The sequence below is a fragment of the Marmota marmota genome, unplaced genomic scaffold (genome assembly GCF_001458135.2).
Source record: "Marmota marmota marmota unplaced genomic scaffold, marMar, whole genome shotgun sequence".
Taxonomy (NCBI): domain Eukaryota; kingdom Metazoa; phylum Chordata; class Mammalia; order Rodentia; family Sciuridae; genus Marmota; species Marmota marmota.
Window position 1 is genome coordinate 15,863,526 of NW_026000229.1, and position 24,444 is coordinate 15,887,969.

The 24,444-nt window shown below is 37.9% G+C and overlaps 2 protein-coding genes across 9 annotated transcripts in view; one reads left to right on the top strand and one right to left on the bottom strand.

Annotated features, from left to right (window-relative positions):
- The window catches only part of Ints14 (integrator complex subunit 14), a 33,263-nt gene extending 15,105 nt beyond the window's left edge, over window positions 1-18,158 (top strand). For 6 of the 7 annotated variants that reach the window (XM_048793464.1, XM_048793465.1, XM_048793466.1 and 3 more), the window contains 4 exons: window positions 547-680; window positions 12,052-12,170; window positions 15,486-15,551; window positions 17,320-18,158. In XM_048793464.1, the coding sequence (XP_048649421.1) occupies window positions 547-680; window positions 12,052-12,170; window positions 15,486-15,551; window positions 17,320-17,571 (571 nt within the window). In that variant the 3' untranslated portion in view covers window positions 17,572-18,158. Of the gene's footprint in view, window positions 1-546; window positions 681-12,051; window positions 12,171-15,485; window positions 15,634-17,319 lie in introns of all 7 variants that reach the window. The other variant, XR_007343905.1, reaches the window with a different exon arrangement.
- Window positions 18,159-18,548: 390 nt separating this feature from the next.
- Hacd3 (3-hydroxyacyl-CoA dehydratase 3) overlaps window positions 18,549-24,444 on the bottom strand; it is a 35,407-nt gene continuing 29,511 nt past the window's right edge. For both annotated transcript variants that reach the window (XM_015480527.2, XM_048793469.1), the window contains exons 8-11: window positions 24,089-24,201; window positions 23,045-23,151; window positions 22,322-22,453; window positions 18,549-20,109 (exon numbers count right to left, since the gene is read on the bottom strand). In XM_015480527.2, the coding sequence (XP_015336013.1) occupies window positions 20,033-20,109; window positions 22,322-22,453; window positions 23,045-23,151; window positions 24,089-24,201 (429 nt within the window). In that variant the 3' untranslated portion in view covers window positions 18,549-20,032. The remainder of the gene's footprint in view (window positions 20,110-22,321; window positions 22,454-23,044; window positions 23,152-24,088; window positions 24,202-24,444) is intronic.

Genomic DNA, 24,444 nt, shown 5'->3' on the forward strand with positions numbered 1-24,444 from the left:
AAGAAGAATGGGATTCTTCTTAATAGTTGTTAATCTGCTGTGTTTCTTGGCATTCAGACTAGTGATATTGGCTCTGAATGTGAGAATCGCCTAGGTTGCTTTGAAAAGCTGGGGACAGTGTTTATGTAACAGAACAAAGACCTCATGCCCTGTGTTACAAGGGCTTCCCTGTATTGGTTCTGCTGTAACTCTGAGAGGCAGCTGAAAGGACCTGTAGGCTGCAGCTATTATACCTCCTTATCCCCCTATAGCTTACTTTCTACCCTTTGTATATGGGGTTTTTTTTTTTAATCTTTTAAACTGCTTTTGATTTCCATATATATATATATAAAGTTTTCCTTAATAATAATAAATGTCTTAGAGAAATGTAAATATCATAACAGCAGTAATCATTTTCAGGTTTCAGATTTGGCTTTGGTAAAAATAACATGCCTGATTTCACAGCCAAAGCCTGTTTCTCTCAAGAGAAAAACATAAGCTAGATTTATTTAACTTGACAGTCCCAGGCTTTATGTTCTTCTGATCTTTGGTCTTCTCTCCATCTAGTCCTGAATGGCATGGAATGCTCTACTCCCAAGCTGACAGCAAGAAGAAATCAAACCTCATGATGTCTCTCTTTGAGCCTGGTCCAGAACCTCTCCCATGGCTAGGGAAAATGGCACAACTGGGTCCTATTTCAGGTATAACCCAGATCAGATTTTACCTTACTGTTTCTTCTCTACCATTCTGAGTGTCTCCGACTGTAGTCAGGGAGCTGCCTAAGCTCCCTCATTGGTGTGCTGTGGTCTCTGAGGCTGGATGTGTACATGGAGAACCCCAGGAGAGTTTGATGTTTGAATTCAACTTTCACAAGCTTAGAGGAAACCAAATTTAAGGTGATTTAAGTAAATAAAAATTCTAACTGCTTTGAGTTAAAAGTCACTCCCTGTTTTTTTCTTAGTGTACAATTTTTGGCCCAAGTAATCTCCAGTCATTCTTTTTCTTGTCATCTTGTCTTTTCCTCCTCTGCCTTGCAGTTTCCGAGATGTTGTTCTTTGTCTTCTTCTCTTGGGTTCTTAATCTCTCTTGAGTATTTCTTCAGTGATATTAGTTTCATCCTCCCTAAATCTGTAAATCTAGTCCCTCCTTATCTCTCCCTGAAATTTGAATTTTTTTTCTTTACAATTCTTAGTTGAACCTTTCCACCTGGGTATCTGCCTTAGTCTCAAGTTCAGCTTTTTTTTTTTTTTTTTTCTTTTTAAAGAAATCATTATTTACCCCTTCTCCTTAAATTGTCCCTTCTTTTGATTTTGCTACTCCTTTTGATGAAGCCTTTGTGCTGTTAGATCCTGAGGTTCCAACTAGAGAGTTATCCTTCACTCATTTGGGCCCATTTCAGTTTCAGGGACACCTCCCATCTATTCTGGATGAAATAATTAGCCAGAGTTGCTTAAAGTCTAGTGGGAAGTGGACTGATAAACAGTCTACACAAGATAAGTATTAGTCTAAAGGAGATGATGATCAAATCTGCTCTTCATAGAGGATTCCAGAAAATCTTCACAGGGGAGAGACATCCTAGCTGAGTTTTGAAGAAAAGGAGAAATTTGTAGAGCTGAAGAAGGAGGAAAGGGCCTCTAGGGAAACTAGAGCACCTATGGGAAGGAAAGGAACTGGAGTACAGATTGGGAGTTGAGGCAGATGATAGATCAGAGGCTGGCAGGAGCTACAGCACAGCAGGCCTCATCAAAATGTGAAATACCAAGATTTTATTTTATAGATACTGGGAAGCAACCAAAGAGGAGTAATGTGTTCAGATTCTTCTAGCTATAGTGAAAACAGTGAGGATACTGGTTAGGAGACTTCATATTCAGGTGCTGGTGCCCCTGGAGTTGTGCAAAATAGCCATAATCCAAGTGAGAGATAAGAAATTTGCATTTAGAACAGCTATGATACATAGACCTATAATCTCAATGACTCAGAAGGCCAAGGTAGGACGATTGAAGGTTTGAGGCCAGCCTGCACAACCTACTGAGACCCTGACTCAAAATAAAATTGTGTAAAAGGACTTGGGATGTAGCTTTATGGTAAAGCACTTGTCTAGCATATGCAAGGCCCTAAGTTCAATCCCTGTCCCCCAATTAAAAGGCAGGGGCACCCTGCAGTTAGAAGTCACTATAGTAGTCCTGGAAATGGGAAGATGAAAGCCAGAACAGGGCAGTGGCTAGGAGTAAAAGATAACTAGGAGGTAGCATCAATAGTGTTTGCATATGAGAATGATCCCAGGTTTCCAGCTTTGGGTTCCAGGGTGGAAGGTAGTCTATTAACTGAAATAGAGAATAGGGAGAAAGAGTAGATTTGAGAACATATTATTTGCATTTTGAGTCTGTGCCTTTGAGATATAAATAGAGGTGCTTAGAGACAATTCCTGAGGAATCTGGAGTTCAAGACAGGAGGCAGAGTTGGAAATTGAATTTTTAGTTATAAGCATATCATTGATGTTACAGTGGTTCACAAATTTGATATTTTGTGTACAAAAATAAACACTGTTCAGAAATTCCACTTCCTGGGTCCACCCACATGAGATTCTGATTCAGCAGGTTGGTCTGGATTCAGGCCCAGAAAATTGCAGAATGGTTAGTAAATATTAATATTACACAAATGATTGAATCCAGGTGGTCCTTGACCATCAATGCTTTAAGAAGCACTGGTCGCAGGAAATATATATAGTTTAAGGGGAAAAGAGAGCAAGAGCCAAATTCCTGGAAAGCATCAACTACTAAGGTCAGTGGAAAGGGTATGAGAAAGAATAAGCAAATAAAAGAGGGAAAATAGAAGAGTGATGTCACAGAAGACAAGAAAAGAAAGCAGCTCCTGGTAGTGTCCTAGAAAGTCTCACACACACCAGATGCCAGCTAAGGTCTGAAGAAAGCCCTTAGTTGGGGGTGTAACTCAGTTGTTGAGCACTTACCTAGCTGCATGGGTAAAGCCTACCCTGGGTTCACTACCCAGCACCACAAAAAAAGAAGGAAAGAAAGCCCTTTGCCCTTGAGACTCAGAGAAGATGTTAACTGAAATAGGGCCAAGAAGCTAAACTAAGAACCTGCAAACTTTCAGTAAAGGAATAGTAAATGTTTTCAACTTTGGGCCATGTGTCTCTGCCTCAGCCATTTAGCTCTGCCAGTATAGCACAGAAGTACCAATAGTCCATATGCAAATGAATGGGAGTGACTGTGTTCCAATAAAACTATTTATTGGACTCTGAAATCTGAATTTGACTTAATAGATGTCATGAAACATTATTCTTCAGCCATTTAAATACAAAACTATCTCTTTTCTTTTTTCTTTTTTTTAATTAAATTATATATTCAATTTGTTATACACAACGGCAGAATGCAATACATTTCATATTACACATATACAGCACAATTTTTCAAGTTACTGATTGTACATAAAGTACTTTCACACCATTTGTGTCTTCATACACAAATGGTGGTTCCATTTCCAGTTTTCCAAGGAATCTCCATACTGCTTAGGGTAATGTTGTCTAACTCATTTCACCATCATTCCTACCCCCTGCCCCCTCTCTTCCCCTCTCTCCCCTTTGCCCTATCTAAAGTTCCTCCATTTCTCCCATGCCACCCCCTTTACCATTAAGAGTCAGCATCCTCATATCAAAGAAAACATTTGGCCTTTGGTTTTTTGGGATTGGCTTACTTCAAGTAGCATTATATTCTCCCAACTCCATCCATTTACCTGCAAATACCATGGTTTTATTCTCTTTTAATGCTGAGTAATGTTCCATTGTGTATATATAGCAAAGTTTCCCTATCCATTCATCTACTGAAGGGCTTCTAAGTTGGTTCCACAATTCAACTATTGTGAATTGTGCTGCTGCTATAAACATTGATATGGCTGTGTCCCTGTAGTATGCTGTTTTTAAGTCCTTTGGGTATAAACCAAGGAATGGGATAGGTGGGTCAAATGGTGGTTCCATTCCCAGTTTTCCAAGGAATCTCCATACTGCTTTCCATATTGGATGCACCAATTTGCAGTCCTGCCAGTAATGTATGAGTGTGCCTTTTTCCCCACATTCTCGTCAACACTTATTATTGTTTGTATTCATAATAGCTGCCATTCTGACTGGGACGAAATGAACTCTTAGAGTAGTTTTGATTTGCATTTCTCTAATTGCTAGAGATGATGAACATTTTTTTCATATGTTTATTGATTGATTGTATATCCTTTTCTGAGAAAAGGATACAGTCTGTTCAGTTCCTTTGCCCATTTATTGATTGGGTTATTTGTTTTTTGGATGCTTAGCTTTTTGAATTCTTTGTATACCCTAGAAATTAGTGCTCTATCTGATGTGTGAGGAGTGAAAATTTGCTCCCCAGATGTAGGCTCTCTATTCACCTCACCGATTGTTTCTTTTGCTGAGAAGAAACTTTTTAGTTTGAGTCCATCCCATTTATTGATTCTTTTTTTTTTTTAATATTTATTTTTTTAGGTGTAGATGGACACAACACAATGCCTTTATTTTTATGTAGTGCTGAGGATCGAACCCGAGTCCCGCCTGTGCTAGACGAGTGCTCTACCGCTGAGCCACAATCCCAGCCCCCATTTATTGATTCTTGATTTTAATTCTTGCACTATAGGAGTCTTATTAAGGAAACTGGGGCCTAATCTGACATGATGGAGATTAGGATCTACTTTTTCTTCTATTAGATGAAGGATCTCTGGTTTTATTCCTGGGTCCTTGATCTACTTTGAGTTGAATTTTGTGCATGATGAGAGATAGAGGTTTTATTTCATTTTGTTGCATATGGATTTCTAGTTTTCCCAGCACAATTTGTTGAAGAGGCTATCTTTTTTCCAATATATGTTTTTGGCACCTTTGTCTTATACAAGATAATTGTAATTTTGTGAATTAGTCTCTGTGTCCTCCATTCTGTACCATTGGTCTACCAGTCTGTTTCGGTGCCAGTACCATGCTGTTTTTGTTATTATTGCTCTGTATTATAGTTTAAGGTTTGGTATAGTGATACCACCTGCTTCACTCTTCCTGCTAAGGATTGCTTTAGCTATTCTGGGTCTCTAGTTTTTCCAGATGAATTTCATGACTGCTTTTTCTATTTCTATGAGGAATGCCATTGGGATTTTGATTGGAATTGCATTAAATCTGTAGAGTGCTTTTGGTAGTATGGTCATTTTGATAATATTAATTCTGCCTATCTAAGAGCAAGGTAGATCTTCCCATCTTCTAAGGTCTTCTTTGATTTCTTTCTTTTGGGTTCTGTAGTTTTCATTGTATAGATCTTTCACCAAGTTGATTCTCAAGTTTTTCTTTTCTTTTTTTTTTTGAGGCTATTGTAAATAGCATAGTTTTCCTCATTTCCCTTTCAGCGTATTTGTCACTGATATACAGGAATGCCTTTGATTTATGGGTGTTGATTTTCTATCTTCTACTTTGCTGAATTCATTTATTAGTTCTAGGAGATTTCTGGTGGAATGTTTTGAGTCTTCTAGGTATACAATCATATCATCTGCAAATAGTGATAATTTGAGTTCTTTTCCTATCCGTATAATTTATTTTGTCTGTCTGATTGCTCTGGCTAGAGTTTCAAGAACTATGTTAAATAGAAGTGGTGAAAGAGGGCATCCCTGTCTTGTTCCAGTTTTTAGAGGGAATGCTTTCATTTTTTCTCCATTTAGAATGATGTTGGCCTGGGGCTAGCATAGATAGCCTTTACAATGTTGAGGTATATTCCTGATATCCCTAGTTTTTCTAGCGTTTTGAACATGAAGGGATGCTATATTTTATCAATTGCTTTCTCTGCATCTATTGAGATGATCATATGATTTTATCTTTGAGCCTATTAATGTGATGAATTACATTTATTGATTTCTGTATGTTGAACCAACCTTGCATCCCTGGGATGAACCCTGCTTGATCATAGTGCACTGATAACCTTTTTGATATGTTTTTGTATTCAGTCTGCCAGAATTTTATTGAGAATGTTTGCATCTATATTCATTAGAGATGTTGGTCTTAAGTTTTCTTCCTTTGATGTGTCTTTGTCTGGTTTTGGAATCAGAGTGATATTGGTCTCATAGAATGTGTTTGGAAGTATTCCCTCTTTTTCTATATCATGAAATAGTTTGAGAAGTATTGTTAGTACTTCTTTAAAGGTCTTGTAGAACTCAGCTGTGTATTCATCCAGTCCTAGATTTTTCTTGGTTGGTAGGTTTCTGATGACATCCTCTATTTCCTTGCTTGAAATTGATCTGTTTAAATTGTGTATATCATCCTGATTTCGTTTGGGCATATCATATGCCTCTAGAAATTTGTCAGTGCCTTTGATATTTTTCTATTTTATTGGAGTATGAATTTTCAAAATAATTTCTAATTATCTTTGTATTTCTGTGGTATCCGTCGTAATATTTCCTTTTTCTTTTTTTCAATTGATTTTCTTATCTTTTTAAAATACACGACAACAGGGGAATGCATTACAATCCTTATTACACATATAGAGCACAGTTTTTCGTATCTCTGTATGTAAAGTATGTTCACGTTAATTTATGCCATTATACGTGTCCTTTTTTTTTGCATTACAATTCTTAGTACACATATATACCACAGTTTTTCATATCTCTGTATATAAGGTATGTTGACACCCAGTTCAAGTCTTCATACATGTTCTTTGTATAATGATGACCATCACATTTTACCATCCTTGCTAATCCCCTTCCCCTTCCCTTTCCCTCCCACCCCTCTTCCCTATTTAGAATTAATCTAATCTTCCCATGCTCGCCCTACCCTACTGTGAGTCACCCCCCTTATATCAGAGAAAACATTCAGCATTTGTTTTTTTGGGATTGGCTGACTTCACTTAGCATTATCTTCTCCAAGGCCATCTTTTACCTGCAAATACCATGATTTTGTTCTTTTTTAATGCTGAGTAATATTCCATTGTGTATAAATGCCACATCTTTTTTATCCATTCATCCACTGAAGGACATCTAGGTTGGCTCCACAGATTAGCTATTGTGAATTGTAATATTTCCTTTTTCATCACGGATGTTAATAATTTGAGTTTTCTCTCTTCTTCTCTTCATTATCATGGCTAATGGTTTATCAATTTTTTTTTTCCAAAGAACCAACTTTTTGTTTTGTCAATTTTTTAGGTTTTTTTCTTTTATCTCAATTTGATAGATTTCAGCTCTGATTTTAATTATTTCCTGTCTTCTACTGCTTTTGGGGTTGATTTGTTGTTCTTTTTCTAGGGCTTTGAGTCACAATGTAATATTAGGTCATTTATTTGTTGATTTTTTCTTCTTTGAAGGAATGAACTCCATGCAATGAACTTTCCTCTTGGAACTGCCTTCATAGTGTCCCAGAGATTTGCATATATTGTATCGGTGTTCTCATTTACCTCTGAGAATTTTTTAATCTCCTCCTTGATATCTTTTGCAACCCATTGTTCATTCAGGTGTTGGGGTATCTTATTTTTTATTTTATCATTGATTTCTAATTTCATTGCATTGTGGTCTGATAGAATGCAGAGTAGTATCTCTACTTTTTTGTATTTACTAAGATTTGCTTTGTGGCATAATATATGGTCTATTTTAGAGAAGGATCCATGTACTGTTGAGAAGAAAGTATATTCTCTCGTTGATGGATAATATACTCTATATATGTCATTTAGACTGAGTCTCACTATATTGCCCAGGCAAGTCTCAAACTCCTGGACTCCAGAAGTTCTGTCTCAACCTCCCAAGTTGCTGGGACTAAAGATTTGCACCACAATGCCCAACTAAAAACCATTCTTCTTTTGGTATTGGGGATTGAACCCAGGGACTCTACCACTGAGTTACACCCCCAGTTCTTTTCATTTTTTATTTTGAGATAAGTTGCTGAGGTGTCACAAAGTTGATGAGGCTGGCCTTGAACTTGTGATCCTCTTGACTCAGCCTCATGAGTTACAGGGATTACAGGGTGTGCTACCACACCCAGCTAAAAACCATGCTTAACTCAAAAGACAGGCAACAATTCAATCCTTGATTTGGGATCCAAGACTGGAGTTTTTAAAGCTGGAGAGTCTGGGGATGTAGCTTTGTGGTAGAGTGCTTGTCTCACATGTACAAGGTCAATCCTCAGCACCACAAAAAAGTAAAAATAATAATAAATAAGTAAAGTTTTAAGAGGAATAGAAACACAGAGGAACAAAGAGGACATTGCTGGCTCAAAATAAGTAGGAAATAGGCCCATAATTGGAGAACACAGAATACATGGTAGAGGAAGTTGTTTGTGTGTGTGTATGTGCATGAGTGTCTGTAGACAGGAGTTTCTTATGTCCTTCATCTTGACTCTGTAGCATTCCTACGTTCATTCTGTCTTTCATTATTGTTCTTGGCTTCTTTTGGCTTTACCTTTCATTTAAAATTAAAAGTTAATTATCTGTAGCCTACCGACCAAATTGGCCATTGTCTATTTTTTTAAATAAAGTTTTACTGAAACGGTCACATTCATTAACATATTTTCTATGGTTGCCTTCCTGCTACAGTGGCAGAGTTGAGTATGTCAGAAGCCACATGACTTAAAAAGTCTGAAATATTTGTTGTCTGTTCTTTTACAGAAAATATTAACAAACCCCTGACCTAGACTATTGTGATAGTTTCCACCAATGATGTTTATCCATAATTTAAGATAATAGCTTTCAGACTCCTTTCTGATCTAGCAACACTCCTTATATTTATTCTTCATTCACATTGAACTGTCCTATATTCATGTTGTTGTTGTTTTTTCCTTCTTTGGGTCTTTTTTTCTTTTCAGTGGGGATAATAATAATTAATATTTTGGGCTGGGATTGTGGCTCAGCAGTAGAGCGCTTGCCTAACACATGCAAGGCCCTGGGTTCAATCCACAGCACCACATAAAAATAAATAAATAAAACAAAGCTATGGTGTCCAACTACAACTAAAAAAAAATAAATATTTAAAATAGTAATAATAACTAACATTTTATTGAACTTCATGCCATGCACTGTGCTAGACACTCACTTAATTTTCACTACAGTCTTAAGAAGTTGGGAGTGACATTATGATAACAAATAATAATGAATAAGATCTACCTTAGAGGGCTGTTGAGAGCATTTATCAAGGGACTATATATAAAATACATATACAATAGACTCATAATGGTGGATACTACTGTTTTTGTGTTTTTCAAAGCAGAACATGCAAAACAGTACTAATAGTCCCTCCTACTCCTAATTCTGTTCCTATAGTAAAATTCAAACATTTTTTGATACCAGGGATTAAACCTAGAAGTCCTCAACCACTGAGCTACATCTCAGCCTTTTTAATTTTTTATTTTGAGACAGGGTCTCACAAAGTTGCTTAGAGCCTCACTAAGTTGCTGAGGCTGGCTTTGAACTTGCGATCCTCCTGTCTCAGCCTCCTGAGCTGCTGAGATTGCAGGCATTCGCCACCATATCTGGCTCTCTCTTGATGTTTATTTACACTACTAAATAATGTAAGTATATAGCTAGTTCTTGATCTTTTATATATATTTTAGATGTTATTTTTGGCTTTTTTAATACTTGTTGCCTATATGTCGTCCTGAGCCTTCCCTTCACATCTCTCCATGAATCTCCTTGCATGACTCCTACTGAGAAAGGGGTGCATGGGAAATAAATGTTTTTTGAGATCTTCTATTTTGGAAATGACTCCTTTATTCCATCCTTTACACTTCATTGATTGGTTGAATGAGTTTTAAGATGGAAAATGTTTTCTCTCTGTTGTGAAGCATCACTCTGTTGCCTTTTCTAGCTTCCAGTGTTACTAAGAGGCTAGTACCATGCTGACTCCCAGGCCTTTGACCTTGGGCTGTATCTTGTCTGTACTCCTTGAAGATCTTTGTATCTCTGATATTTTGAATTTTTAGAATGATTTTCATAGTTGTTGGTATCTGCATTCATTTTGCTGTGTGAGCACAATGAACCTTTTATGTCTGGCACTTCATGTTCTTCAGTAAAGAGCACACAAATTATCTATTTGATTTTCCTATCTTTATATTCCCTGTTCTCTCGTTCAAGAGCATATTATTTGTGGTGGGGGTGGGGGTGTATAATTTTCTGTCTTTTCCTACCCATTTTTCTCTGCCTTCTATGAGGTATCTTCATCTTCACCATGCCTTTGTTTTTTTATTTCTATCTTATTTCTAAGAGTCTCTTATTCATTTTTCACAAATGTAGTATTTCCTGTCTGCTAATGCAGTTACCATATATAGGCTCCAAACAAAATTCAGGATAGGTTACGACTAGATCCTGAGATATTTGATACTAATTACTGAATGCTATAGAATAATAGGATCTTAAAAAAACACTTTCTGCCAGAAAAACCTGGGACAGCTTCATGGAGGGAGTAGGCTAAGATCTGGACCTGGAATATAGATAGGTAAGTGGACAAGTAAGGAATAGCAGTGTTGAGTGTGGGAAAAGTGTCAACCTTGGAACCAAGGCCGCTGAGTCACTATCAAACCTGTGTTAGTTCAGCCTCTCTGAAGCTTACTTTCCTCATCTTTAAAGGAACTAATAATGTCTACCTTCTAGGACTGCTGCATGAATATAAGCTGTATATGTAAAATATCTGGTATATGGCTGGAATTTAATAAAGATTCTTTATTCTGTATGTTCCTTGCACCAGAAAACTATATTCTCTAGGTACAATTCCTAGAACACTGTTTGCTGTATACTGGGATCTTACTATAGATAATGAATGAATGAGTGAATAAATGAATGAATGTGAATGGGAGCATATTCCGGACAAGAGGAATAACAGAAATAATGGCAGGGAAATTGGAGATAAATATGCCTTATAGGACAGTACCCGTAGGATCTCAGCTTGACCAAAAATGGTTTATATATTGATAAGTATTAATGGAAATACGTTGGAGTGTTTGGACAATATTTTTTGGAGAAGTAGGAAGGGTAAACAAGCAATTTGAGGCCAGTATTAAGGTGTTTTGATTAGTGACCAAATCAGGGTTAGAGACTATCTGGCTCAGAGAAATGGATCTTATTCCTGTTTTCAAAATGAATATTTGGGCAAAGGACTTAAGCTCCTGAATTGCAAAGAATGATTCCTACTCTGTCCCAGACTGTAGTAATAATAAGGAACAGTTAAGTTTAAGTGTACTTTGCAGATTTGTGATAGAATGTCCTTGAATTGAGAAGCAGGTGCAAAAGACAGAAACTCTGCTTATCTGCATAGCTGTCAAACCACCATGGCTTTAAATCTTTGAGTGCTCTTCACTAGTAAAAGTGTTTCTTCCCTTGTTTTCCTTAATTTGTCTGTGTATAATTTCCCTTTTTAATTATTTTTGATGCGTAGACCTAGACTGTCTAATCCAGTAGCAACTAGCCACATGAGGCTCTTTAAATTTAATTAAAATTAAATAAGCTTTAACCAGGCACTTTGGCGCATGCCTGTAATCCCAGCTACTTGGGAGGCTGAGGCAGGAAGATCATAAGTTTGAGACTAGCCTGGGTAATTTAGCAAGACCCTGTCTCAAGATAAAAAAAAAAGGGGGGGGCGGTGGCGCTGGGGATGTAGCTCAATAGTAGAATGCCCTTGGGTTCAACCCAAGTACTATGAAAAAAAAACAAAAAAAGAATAAAATTCAGTTCCATATGTTATAGAATGCTCAGTAGCTAGTGGCTACAATTTTAGACGGCACAGGCACAGTTCCTTTCCAATATCACAGGAGAGTGCTGGGCTAGAATGTAGAGCGCTGTAATGTGTATACACAGGCCGCCTTAATTTATGAAGCAGATAAACATGTTTTTTTAAAGACTTTAAGCTTGTTTTTCACTTTCATAGGCCTCCATTGGTTGTTTGGTCTCCTACATCAGTGGCTTCCTTCTAAGAACAGGTTCTCCATCCTGACTGAAGTTAATGGACGTAATAGGATATAGCAGATTGAGCTATTCAAAGAGCTGCTAGCCTAATTGGAAATGTAATTGATTGTGTTTTGCCAGATGTCATTTCAAGAATGTCTTTTTCTTTAAGATGCTAAAGAAAACCCGTATGGTGAGGATGACAATAAGAGCCCATTCCCCCTGCAGCCCAAAAACAAACGCAGTTATGCCCAGAATGTGACTGTTTGGATCAAACCCAGTGGCCTGCAGGTACCGTTACCATTTACTTTGCTTTTCACTGTGGACAGGAGGAGGTGTTTGGGCAGCAGGCAGGCAGACATTTGATTTGATTTTCATTTCCTTTGATACTTTATAATTCATTTACTTCTAATGTTGTTATTATTTCCAAAAAGGATTTGAGATGGCCTACAGTAAAACATGGATATAGCAAAATCATTTTTTACAAATTTAGAGCAATAAGAAACCTAGAGGAAGATCAGAACGAATTGTGCCTGGAACCCCAAGGCAAAATGTTAATTGTATTTGAGCAGTTTAGCTTTGAGCTTCCTTCTAACCAGCATCAAAAAAGAAACGTGGGTTTTATGGTTTTCTTTGTCTGATTAAAAAAAAAAAAGAAGCGTGTCAGTTCTTCCAAAGAGACATATTTTCCTGGCATTGGATATTAATGTAAATTTTTTCACATAGTGAGGCATTGAATAATATAACCAGTGTTGTCTTTAACAATAGCTTTGAAACAAAAAATTAGCATCTTTATGGCTATTACTTTCACTCCTGCAATAGAACCCAAGCCAAGACATTACATTGTAGTTCCACAAAATACTTCCATAGGAAGCTAAGATAAACAGGTTCTTCTTTGAGCACCTCTTTACATTTCTTCCTCTGATGAGTTGAGTCTAAGCCAAGAGAAGAGGCAGTCAGGCCTCCCGACAACAAGCATAGCTCCCCTTGACTGCAGAGTCTCTTTGAGCCTGTTTTCCATGGCAGCTGAACCATGTTCTCCCTGGGCTAAGAAGTCAGGGACCTCTTCTCTTAATTGGAAAATAAGTCTGCCTCCTTCTTCCATCCCTGACCTTAGCACTTCCTTGTCAGAGGATCAGAGGTACCATTTTTACCATCAGTTATAGCTGAATTTTATATATACGTGTGTGTGTGTGTGTGTGTGTGTGTGTAAATAGATGGACACAATACCTTTATTTTATTTTTTATGTGTAGTGCTGAGGAGTGAACCCAGTACCTCACAGGTGACCAGCAAGTACTCTACCACTGAGCCACAACCCCAACTGAATTTTTATAAATTATTTAAATTTTGTTTTGGTACTTGATTTATTTTTTTATTATTATTATCATTTTTTGTTGTAGATGGCCACAATATATTTATTTATTATGTGGTGCTGAGGATCGAGCCCAGTGCCTCACACATGCAGGGCAGGCGCTCTACCATTGAGCCACAACCCCAACTGGTTTATTTTATTTTTTTTTAAATATCTTTTTAGTTGTTGATAGACCTTTATTTATTTGTATGTGGTACTGAGAATCAAACCCAGTGCCTCACAGGTGCCAGGTAAGTGCGCTACTGCTGAGCCCCAGACCCAGCCCTGGTTTATTTTTTATTATAGTAAAATATACACGATGTAAAATATTCCACTTCAACCCTAAAGTGTACAGTTTCGTAACATTTAGTATATTCACAGTGTTGTGCAACCCTCACCACTTATAGTTCCTGAACTTTTTAATCATTCCAAAAGGAAACCCTATAGCAAGTCACTCTACATTGATTCCCAGATCATGGCAGCCGCTAATCTGCTTTTTGTCTCTATGGATTTGACTATTCTAGATATTTCTTAGAAATGGAATAATACAGGCTAAGGGGTAGAGCACTTGCCTAGCATGAGTGAGTTTGATTCCCCTGTACTGTATAAATAAAGGAAGGGAGGGAACAATACAATTTGTGGCCTTTTGTATTTGGCTTCTTTCACTGGCAATAATGTTTTCAGGATTCATACATGTTGTAGCATGTGTCAGTCAGTATTTTTTTTTTCTTTCTATGGTTGAATGGATATTCCATTGCATATCTATGCCACATTTTTTCATCCACTCAGTTGGTGGGTATGGGAGTTGTTTCTACCTTTAGGCTGTTAGGAATAATGCTTTTATTTTCAAGTACAAGTTTTTGTTTGAACACCTGTTTTCAGTACTTTAGGTATAAGCTTAGGAATCAGAGTGCTGGGTCATATGGAATTCCAGGTTGAGTGTATTGAGAAGCTGCCAGACTTTCACAGTAATCACACCATTTACATTCTTAACATCAATGTTATAAGTGTTTCAATTTTTCCACATGCTCATCGATATTTTTTTATTTTCCATTTTTTTTTTGATAGCTGTCCTATGAAGTGTTATATATCATTGTGGTTTTAATTTTATTTTCCTAATGTAAGATATTGTGTATCTTTTCATGTGCTTATTGGTTATTTATGTATCTTCTTTAGAGAATTATCTGCTCAAGTCGTTTGTCCATTTTTTAATTAAGTTTTTTTTTTCCTTTTTGGTACTAAAGATTGAACCCAGAAGCACTTTACCAATGAGCTACATCCCCAAACACCTTTTTAAATTTTTAAACAGGGTATCACTAAGTTTTTGAGGCTAGCCTCAAACTTGTGATCCTCCCACCTCAGCCTCCTGAGTTGCTGGGTTTATAGGCATGCACCACCCCATCTGGCTTATCTTTTTGTTGAGTTTATGTATTCTGAATAATAAACCCTTAGCAACTAAATAGTTTACAAATATTTTCTCCCATTCTGTAGATTGTCTTTCATACTCTTGATAGTGTCCTTTGATGCTCTAAAGTAAATTTGTTTTGATTAAATCAAATTTCTCCACTTTTTTGCTTTTGTTGCTTAATTGTGCTTTTTGTTGTCATAACTAAGAGATCATTGCCAAATCTAAGGCTATGAAAATCTGCCTATGGGGGCTGGGGTTGTGGCTCAGCAGTAGAGTGATCGCCTCGCACATGGAGACCCTGGGTTAGATCCTCAGCACCATATAAAAATAAATAAGTGAAATAAAGGTATTGTGTCCAATTATAACTAAAAAATAAATATTTTTAAAAATTTACCTATGTCTCTTTCCAAAATTTTTTATCATTTTAGCTCTTATATTTAGGTCTCTGATCAATTTTGAGTCAATTTTTTTATATGTGGTATGAGTTAACAGTCCAACGTCACTCTATTGCATGTGGCTATCCAGTTGTTCCAATACCAGTTATTGAAGATTCTTCCACCATTAAATGATCCTGGCATCCTATAAAAAAGCAGCTAGTTGTGGGTACATGGTTGTACTGGATATTTTTCTGTGGGACAGATTGATTTCTTTTACGATCATCAAATCTTTTGAAGGAGAAAGGTGCTTTACTAATGTTGAACCAGAACACTGACATTAAACAGAAGGAATCTTTGACACTGTAACTGTTATCCTGTTCATTTCTTGAAACATTTAGAGCCATATTTTTGTATTCTTTCCATTTTTACCAGAGAATTCTAACATTGGAATTCTTTTTACCTTTAATAGACAGATGTACAGAAGATTTTAAGAAATGCAAGGAAACTACCTGAAAAAACACAGACATTCTATAAGGTGAGATGACCAGAATTACATTAGAAGAAGATGTGCCTGGGCATGTGCCCAAGAGAAATGGTTCACGTAGCAAGAGTCTGAGGTAGGGGCCTAGGGATGGAGCTCAGTGGTACAGCATTTGCCTCACATGTGCAAGGGCACTAAGTTTGATTCCTAGTACCACCTCCCCCACCCCACCCCCAAAATAAAGACTGTTGGGTAGCTGCATGGATATGGGCAACGATTAGAAATGAATGACTTGTGCCTTTTTTCTCATCATTAGTCAGCAGAAGTGATGGGTCTGCTCTTGCCTTACAATCAAAGAATTAGGAGTGTTTAGATGGTCCAGCTCTACATAGGCTCTGTTCAGGAGGGCTTCTCCAGGCAAGTGCTGCTGTGAATGGCTGAGGGAGGCAGCTAAAAGGACCTGCACCCTCACGATCACTCCTGTGTGGGTATCTAGTCCAACCTAAGCAGTGTATGTGACTTCCTGGGATGTGAAATTGCCCAGAACATTCTTATCACACTAGAGAAACTGCTTCCAGAAATGACTTTTAAAATCACACACTTATGAATTGCAAAGTGGTCGTTCCTCATCGAGCCTAGCTAGTCTAGAACCAGTGGTTGAGAGACTAAAGTTACAAGGGAGGGGGTAGAGTCAGGAGCTTACTCCATTTCTCCTGTCCATCCTGTGTTCGACTGAAATTAGATTAAGTGCAGCGTCAGATGTGTCCTACCTTGCTAATCTTAAAATATGGCACACACAGTCACCCTCAGGCTAGCATCTCTTCTGGAGAATGTACCATTTTGTCTGGTGTTATGTCATTACCTTTATTCACTGTTGTCTTCAAACCTAATATGTAGCAAGCTGTTGAAATCAAGTAAAATTTGCAGCTTTAATCAGAGTTCAATCAGAGAGCTTCCTAGCCGCCTTATTCCCTCCCCACTTGAAGCCCATAATCCCCCCTCAGCTGCAGTCCCTGACTCTCTGCAGTTTTCTACAGAACTGGAACCTTTCTGTTAAACATGGTACACTTGTATTGTGACTTTCTGAACTTTTCACCTTTTAATAGATGTTAATAGAGAGGTGGTCAGAGAGCCTGTTTCTTTTCTGGGTTCATATAACTAACGCTATAAGAGAGATAGAAGCCTCTGGCTTCTGTGCCTGCAATGGACAAGGAAGGGGTTATCCTTACTTTGAAAACAAAACCTCTGAGACCCAAAGGGGCTACATGGCTTGCCCAGATCACACTAAGTGGTTGATGGGACACTTTCTTCATATTTCTCTGCTTACATCTACTACCCACCTTTTTTTTTTTTTTTTAAGGAGGGACAGTCTTTCTGGCTGATTGCTCTAAACATGTTCTCTATCATTCTTTTGAATCCACGGCAGAGGAACCAGAAGGTTAAGAGCTTTCCGAGATTTGAAGCCTTTTTTCATACCCACATAACAGAGGAAAGGTGACCCTCCTCATAATTATTTGTAAATAGATTAGGTATGCAAAGTGGTCACCTCCATGTTTAACATAACTGCTTACTTAACTATGATGAGGATGATGACCTGTGTTTGTCACCTCAGTCTTCTTATCTAGCTGCTGGTCACCTATAGAGGAACCGTTTGCCAGTTACATCATCACTCTCATTACTGCCTTCTCTATATAAAAATTTGTCCTCACATAAAAATGGTCCCTAAGAGTTGAGGGTTGAGGAAAATTTGTTCTAAGCCAGGTACTCAGAAGGTATGTGACAAGAGCACATTTCAGGAACATTGGTGTTTATTCTTGTTCAGGAGCTGAACCGTTTACGAAAAGCTGCCCTGGCCTTTGGTTTCCTGGACCTGCTCAAAGGGGTGGCTGACATGCTGGAAAGGGAGTGCACGCTGCTGCCCGACACTGCCCACCCTGATGCCGCATTCCAGCTGACCCATGCTGCCCAGCAGCTCCAGCTGGCCAGCACTGGCACCTCGGAGTATGCCGCTTATGATCACAACATCACACCTTTGCATACAGACTTCTCTGGGAGCAGTACTGAAAGAATGTGAAACTGGCTTTTGGAGCCTTTTTTTTTTTTTTTTTTCCATTTTAACTGAAAATGATTTAGAGCAAAAACTTTTCCAGTATGTTCACCTGGAACAACTACCCATAAACCTTCCTGAGGCTGGCTCAGAACACCACTTACTGGTTTAAATGACTTTGATAGTCTAAGAAGGGTCTGAGGGTGGTTAGCTGGTGCTTCCTGGACTGAGACGGCTGTTGCTCCCTGAGAAGCACATCTCTTGAGAAGCTTGAAGGACTATGAGCATGGAGCTACCCCGCCTTCCTCAGGAAATTTGACTGGCAAGGGTGCAGTTCTCTGGCTTCCAGAAGCATCGTCTCCAGGTTTATCTCAACCATTTTCAAGCTTCTGTCTTTGGGATGAGCAACCCAGACTGCCTGGGATTTATTGAGTCCAAACCCAACTCCACTGTGTTCCAGAACTTTCCTTAGAACTTGGTAAAACATGGTGGTAACCCTTAGGTGCTTTTGGTATATCTTGAGATACTAACTTTTAAACAGCAATCATATGTGTAAAATGATTCCTGTCTCTTCAAGCTTTTTTGATTTTCTATAAAATAGTTTTACTGAGAAACTAATGGTCCTTTGCTTTTTCGTCTGTCTTATCACTTGAATATAGTTCAGCTTCCTAAGGGGCACAAATTCATAAACGTGACGATTTCTTGTGATCTGTACTGACTTCATTATGTCTGACTGACACACTTGGTTGCCTAAGGTCGTGACAGACCACTATTTCAGGGTCAGGCTCCTAACCCACCAGCTAGTTTCATGAACTTAGGCAAGTCCTGCAATTTCTGGAGGTTTCATTTACATCAGCAACACTTTCCCAGCTGTTCTGGAAGAATGCCCTCAGGCTTCAACCAGGCCACTATCTTTGGTTTAGCATGCTGAACTACTGTATGATATTTTGCCTGAACAAAAGACTTGAACAGTTTGAAAACCATTAGACACAAGACTAGGATTTTGATTGTAAATGTTTTTAATAGAAATACACAATCTTTCACTTTCTCAGACAGCAATAAAAGGGTTCCTATCACTAAGAATACAGGATTTTGCCACAAGAATGCAGCATAATCTACTGCAAAGCTGATCTGCCCATTTACACAGTTGAAGGAATATCAGAAGTCAATACAAACAAGTGTTGACAGAAGTTACAGACATGCAAAATACCCTTCAGTGCAATGAGTTTTTTAAAAATCAGCCCGCTTATGGTAATCAGATGCTTTAGGTCAACTCAAGTTTCCACCTTGGGCTCAGTGAAATAGCATTAACTAATCCAGTCTCCCTTCCCCCAAGAACAAGGGGAGTGGCAGAACACAAAGCGCTACCGTGCTTAAATTGTTTTAGACAAGTGTTACTTCTAACACTTATTTACTTGGTTTATGTGGAATGTGTTAGAGGAAACTGATGTTTTTTTACAATGGCCAACCATTCTAAACTTTTTTCAATTTCCCTTTCCCTTTTGGTGGGTTTCCTGCAGGAATCCTTATTAAAGGATCAGCTGGTCATTCCCCAGCTAAAGTTCCCACCCTCTGTTTTCAGTGTCCTACTGCAGACAGGTAAAAAAGGCAATCTTAACAACAGCAGAAAAAAAGGTGTTTGTGAGGTTCAAAAATGTATATAGCCTCACCCCTCACTCAGAGAAACACACAACTAAATGGACTCAGGCAGTACAGGGGAACAAAGGCTGACTTTTATGTTTGCAGTTCAAAAGTTGGGTAGGCATGTTTGGCCTACTTTAATGTTTCAGTTTGCCAAAGACTATATTGTCAGCAACTGTATCACTGACAACTGGCCCACATATTTGTGTTCCCTTCTGATCCCTGAAGCCATTGAGTTTAGAACACTTATAATGTCCCTCTTTAGTGTTGAAAACATTTCTGATTTACCTAGAAATAAATAAATAATCATGGGTGTTCCAAGGTCCCTGACTGTTTCTCCCAAATCACTCTGTCCCTTCAATGCCCACACAGGTAAGCACTATAGTAATAGATGATGCTAGGCCAAAAGATGTCAGATGTAAAATGTGCTCCAGCCCCATCTGACTCAGAAATGTTTTATCAATGACCAAGACTAATTGACTTTCAACAAGTCAATGCCACCCCACTACGCAAGTAACCCCTTGGGTACCTTATAGGTATAGAGCACTGAAACAATATCTCTGGCATGTAAGAACCCGACGATATGAAGTGGGGTAGGGCTGTGCCTTTTGTGTCATTACTGAATACACAAGAATGAACCTGTTGTCAGATACCAGGAATCCATGTCATGCAAGTATTACATGAAGATAATATAGTAAATTCAGGAATGTTACTGGGGAAAGAAAGATAGCCTCACTGAGAATTTTTTAACTTTAAAAAAAAAATGTTTACATCAGTACAAGAAGGTAAAACTGTAAGAATCATAGATTAGGCTCAAACTGGCAAGAAACCATCTAAATCTCTCTTTTTAGTGGATCTTTTTCTTTTTTTGTCCATAGCGCCGCCTGCGCTGTTTATAAAGGTGACGAAAATTTATATATAATCCTGAAAAAGAAAAAAGAAATGAGAATGTTCATCTAATATAACCAGAAACTCTTGGGGTGAGCACACTGTATATATTTTTTTTTTTTTCCTTTCATTTCTTTTGTTTTTGGTGGTACTTGGGATTGATCTAAGGGGTGCTTTACCACTCAGCTAAGTTCCCAGTCTTTATTTTTAATTTTGAGACATTGTGTCTCTAAGTTGCTAAGGCTGGCCTTGGACTCTCAAGCCCCCTGGCTCAGTCTCCTGAGACTGGGATTACAGGCATGTACCACTACACAACTGTCTGTTCTTCATATTCTACAGCACTAAGTTTATTGAGGCTGTTCAGGAAGTACAACTTAGAACCATCAGTAACAATGCACAACTCTTCCCCAGGGGTTTAAAACTTAATCTCTTCCCACATTTTATTAAGAAAATTTCAAGCAAATAAAATCTTTGTAGAGTGAACAACATCTGCATTTAACTTTTTACTTTATCACATACATTCCTACTCATCCGACCATCTATCTCATTTTTGAGGCATTTCAATGCTAGGTGCAGACAACACACTACCCATAAACGGTTCTTAAAGTATAGTTCAATATTTCTTTTCTTTTTTGATACTGGGGATTGAACCCAGGAATGCCACTGGCCCAACCCTTTTTATTTTGAGACAGGGTCTCACTAAGTTGCTGAGCCTGGCTTTCAACTTATGATCCTCGTGCCTCAATCTCCCAAGCTGAGATTATAGGCATGGGCCACTGCAACCAACCAATATTTATTTTTTATTCCCTTTTGCATACAATGAAATGCACAAACAAGAAGTATAGAAATAACCTGTTTTAAAATTCAAGACAACCTCAAGAACATGTTTTAAGCAATAGTCTGAAGAAATATGAGACAAGCTAGGCATGGTGGCACACATCTGTAGTCCCAGCTGCTCAAGAGGCTGAGATAGGAGAATCACTTGAGCCCACAAGTTTGAGACCAGCTTAAAAAACAGCAAAACCATCTAAAAAAAATAAATACAATGCAATACAATGAAACTATGGAAATGCTTTTCTAGGAAGCACAATTCCATGAATTGGGAAATAGAATTAAGAGTCAGAAATTTTAATTCCACTTAATCACTGAGTAGATCCCATAGCTTAGTCTCACCTTAGTTTCCTCATTCGTACAATAGGGTTAAAAATGCTTTATTTTAAAGAAAAAGGTGTGGGGGTGGTCCACAAAAATCAAAAGATCAGTATAACATATACATGCTAAGCACGCTCTACCAGTGAGCTAGTTACAACCCCAGGAAGGCTTTTAAATTTCTCATGTTTGTAATAATAATTCAGATGTACTTTCTTTCCCCTTTAGTTCTTAGTTTTTATGAATTAAGGCAGGAATTTGTAATTTTATATACAGGTAAACTAGTAAGCAAGCAGATTGTGTGTGGTCGGGGGAGGGGAGGGTGTTCCTACTGTGAGCTAGAGGCTCTGTAACAGCCCTCTGGTGGCAGGAAGCTTTTTCCTTCCCTCCTGCCAACTGTGCTACTGCTTCTTAGAGAAGCTGGGGAGGCTGGATGAGGAATGTGCTACTGAAACTAGGAAAGTATAAAGATCTGTTTCCTACGGCATTTTATTATATTTATTTACTTTTAAACTTTTTGATTATGAGATGTGGTCTTGCTACAAGTTCAAGGCTCCTGGGTTAAAGCAATCCTCTTGCATCAGCCTCCTGTGCAATTAGGACCAAGGGGTTACACCACCAACCAGCTCCTACTCTGTTTTTTTTTTTTTTTTAGTTGTAGGCACCGGCGTTGTGGTTCAGTGGTAGAGCGCTTGCCTAGCATGTGTGAGGCACTGGGTTCAATCCCTGGCAGCACATAAAAATAAACAAATGAAATAAAGGTATTTGTCCATCTACAACTTAAAAAAAAAGGAATTCAAATACTCAGAGACTTGGGAAGAAATATTTCCTGGTGGGTGTGTTTTTGTTTCTTAGTTTGTTCTGTCTGTGGTGCTGGGGATCAAACCCAGAGCCTTACACATGCAAAGCACCTGCTCTATCACTGGGATACCCACCTGAAGTCCCTTAATGGGTCTGTTTTTGCAAAATAAATCTCTTAACTCTATTGCTACTCTCTCAAAAATAGAATTCATATAAGGACTTTTAAAACTCTGAATCATTTCACTCTACCCTCTAAAAAGTGACATGAAAAGGTCTGTATTACAGAGCCAATACTTACCTAAAAATAACATTATAAGATAAATCTGAAGAAAAAAGGAAAATCTAACTTTGATTTTCACAGGATATGGCAATGTAAAACTGAATCTTCCTGTTTCATTGAATATTGGAATGGACTGGATCACTGAAACCGCTGAAAACAGAAACAAGAGCTTGTTAGAAGCAAATGACATCCAGTACAGGGACATCTCGTGACAGACCCCTCTAGCCTTAGCCCTCACAGTTTCATTCTGAGTTGTTGGAAATGCTCCCCACTCCCGCTGTTCAGAAAGCACTTGCTGCTCTCCTCCTGGACCCCAAGTTTTCCTGAAATAAGCCTCCAAGCCATTAATAGAAAGATGAATGAGAACAGTCATGGCCCTGGGCCTCTATTTCCCAGCCTATGAAATGGAGAAAAACCTCTACCTGACACTCACTAGGGGTTGATCAAAATAAAATGAAGTTATTAATAAAAACCTGTTAAAGGAAATTTAAAATATCATATAAATGTGAAGCATGTAGCACATGGTTAGCTAGTTTCCAAACCTTATAAAATGAGCTACAGTCTTGGAATGGTCTGGGTACCAGGGAGACTATGGCAGGAAGTCACAAGAACAAAATCACTGTAAAGTCCAACATCTCATTTATCAGATTAAGGCTGGCAGAGGTAGGAAGAAAGGACTGATCTCTTAACCATGGAATCCCCTTGGAGCTAAGCTATGAGACCTAGAGTTCCTGAAAATACCTTCTGCCAAACATCCCAGAGGGTATATGGGAATCCACACAGTGTAACGAAGCCATGTGAGCACCTTCCAATCCATGTCAATGCAGGAAAGCATATAGAAGGGGTATCTATTGAAAATAAGGAATGCTAGTGTTAAAAGTCACTTCAGACAATGAATGCAACCCTAGAATATAAGAATCAGTTCTCAATTAACCACATATGGTTTCTTCAGAACAGAATTAGGATCCTGAACTATTTATCCACAAATTCCCATCAAGCTACTTTCTAAATCTTCAAAGGATAGGAACCCTTTTTGTTCAGCATATGCACTAGATACTTAGAATATTTTTGGCTTTATTCCTAGTTCTGATCTATGTTCCCAGTAGGTAAAGATGTCAGATTCTTCATCTCCAGATAAGTAAACTGGTACCAAAATTAAAGTATACAAAAGGCCTTTAATCTAGAACCAAACATATTCTATTTTTTTAAATATATTTATTTTTTAGTTGTAGGTGGATACAATATCTTTTTTTTTAATATTTTTTTTTTTAGTTGTAGATAGACACAATATCTTTATTTTATTTTTATGTGGTGTTGAGGATCTAACCCAGGGCCTCGAACGTGCTAGGTGAGCGATCTACCACAACCCCAGCCCCAATATCTTTATTTCATATTTATGTGTCGCTGAGGTTTGAATCCAGTGCCTCATGTGTGCTAGACGAGTACTCTACCACTGAGCCACAACCCCACCCCCAGACATATTCTATTTTAAAAGAGATATTTCAAAAAAAATAAATTTGTTTCTTCCCAAACTGTAAAAGTTAAGGATCTATAATCTGTTTTGCCTTTGCACTAAGCATATCAAAGGGTACGAACAGAAGACAACCTATGTGGATGCCACCTGTTCTCTCAATTATTAACTTTGTCAAAACACCACCTGTTAAAATCTCTCTGTATGTATAAGTCTCAACCAAATAAGACTCTGGCTAAGAACAGCTTTCTCAGGAGAGAGCTGCTGCAAAGATGGAGAAAGAAGCACTCAAACATACTGGCATTTCTACTCACCTGAAAATTTCAACTGCACTCCACATATAAAACACAAAGAACACCACAGCTTTATTTTGCATCTCTTCCATGGTGCCAAAGATGATAAACAAAATGAAATTTCTTCCAAGAAGCTATTAAAAAGACCCAAAGAGAAACGTTTTTATATTAAAAAATATATATACATGTGCCATATAAACGTATTATCTGAAACCTAACTCCACTAAATATGAAGTAAATGGAAAAGACTGAGCTCAAGTAGTTTAACCCATTTTGTCCCATCATCCTATAGTGGAACACCTGTACAAACTTAAGTATTGTATATAATACATAATACAATTATATAACATGTAATGTAATTATACATTATTCAACAT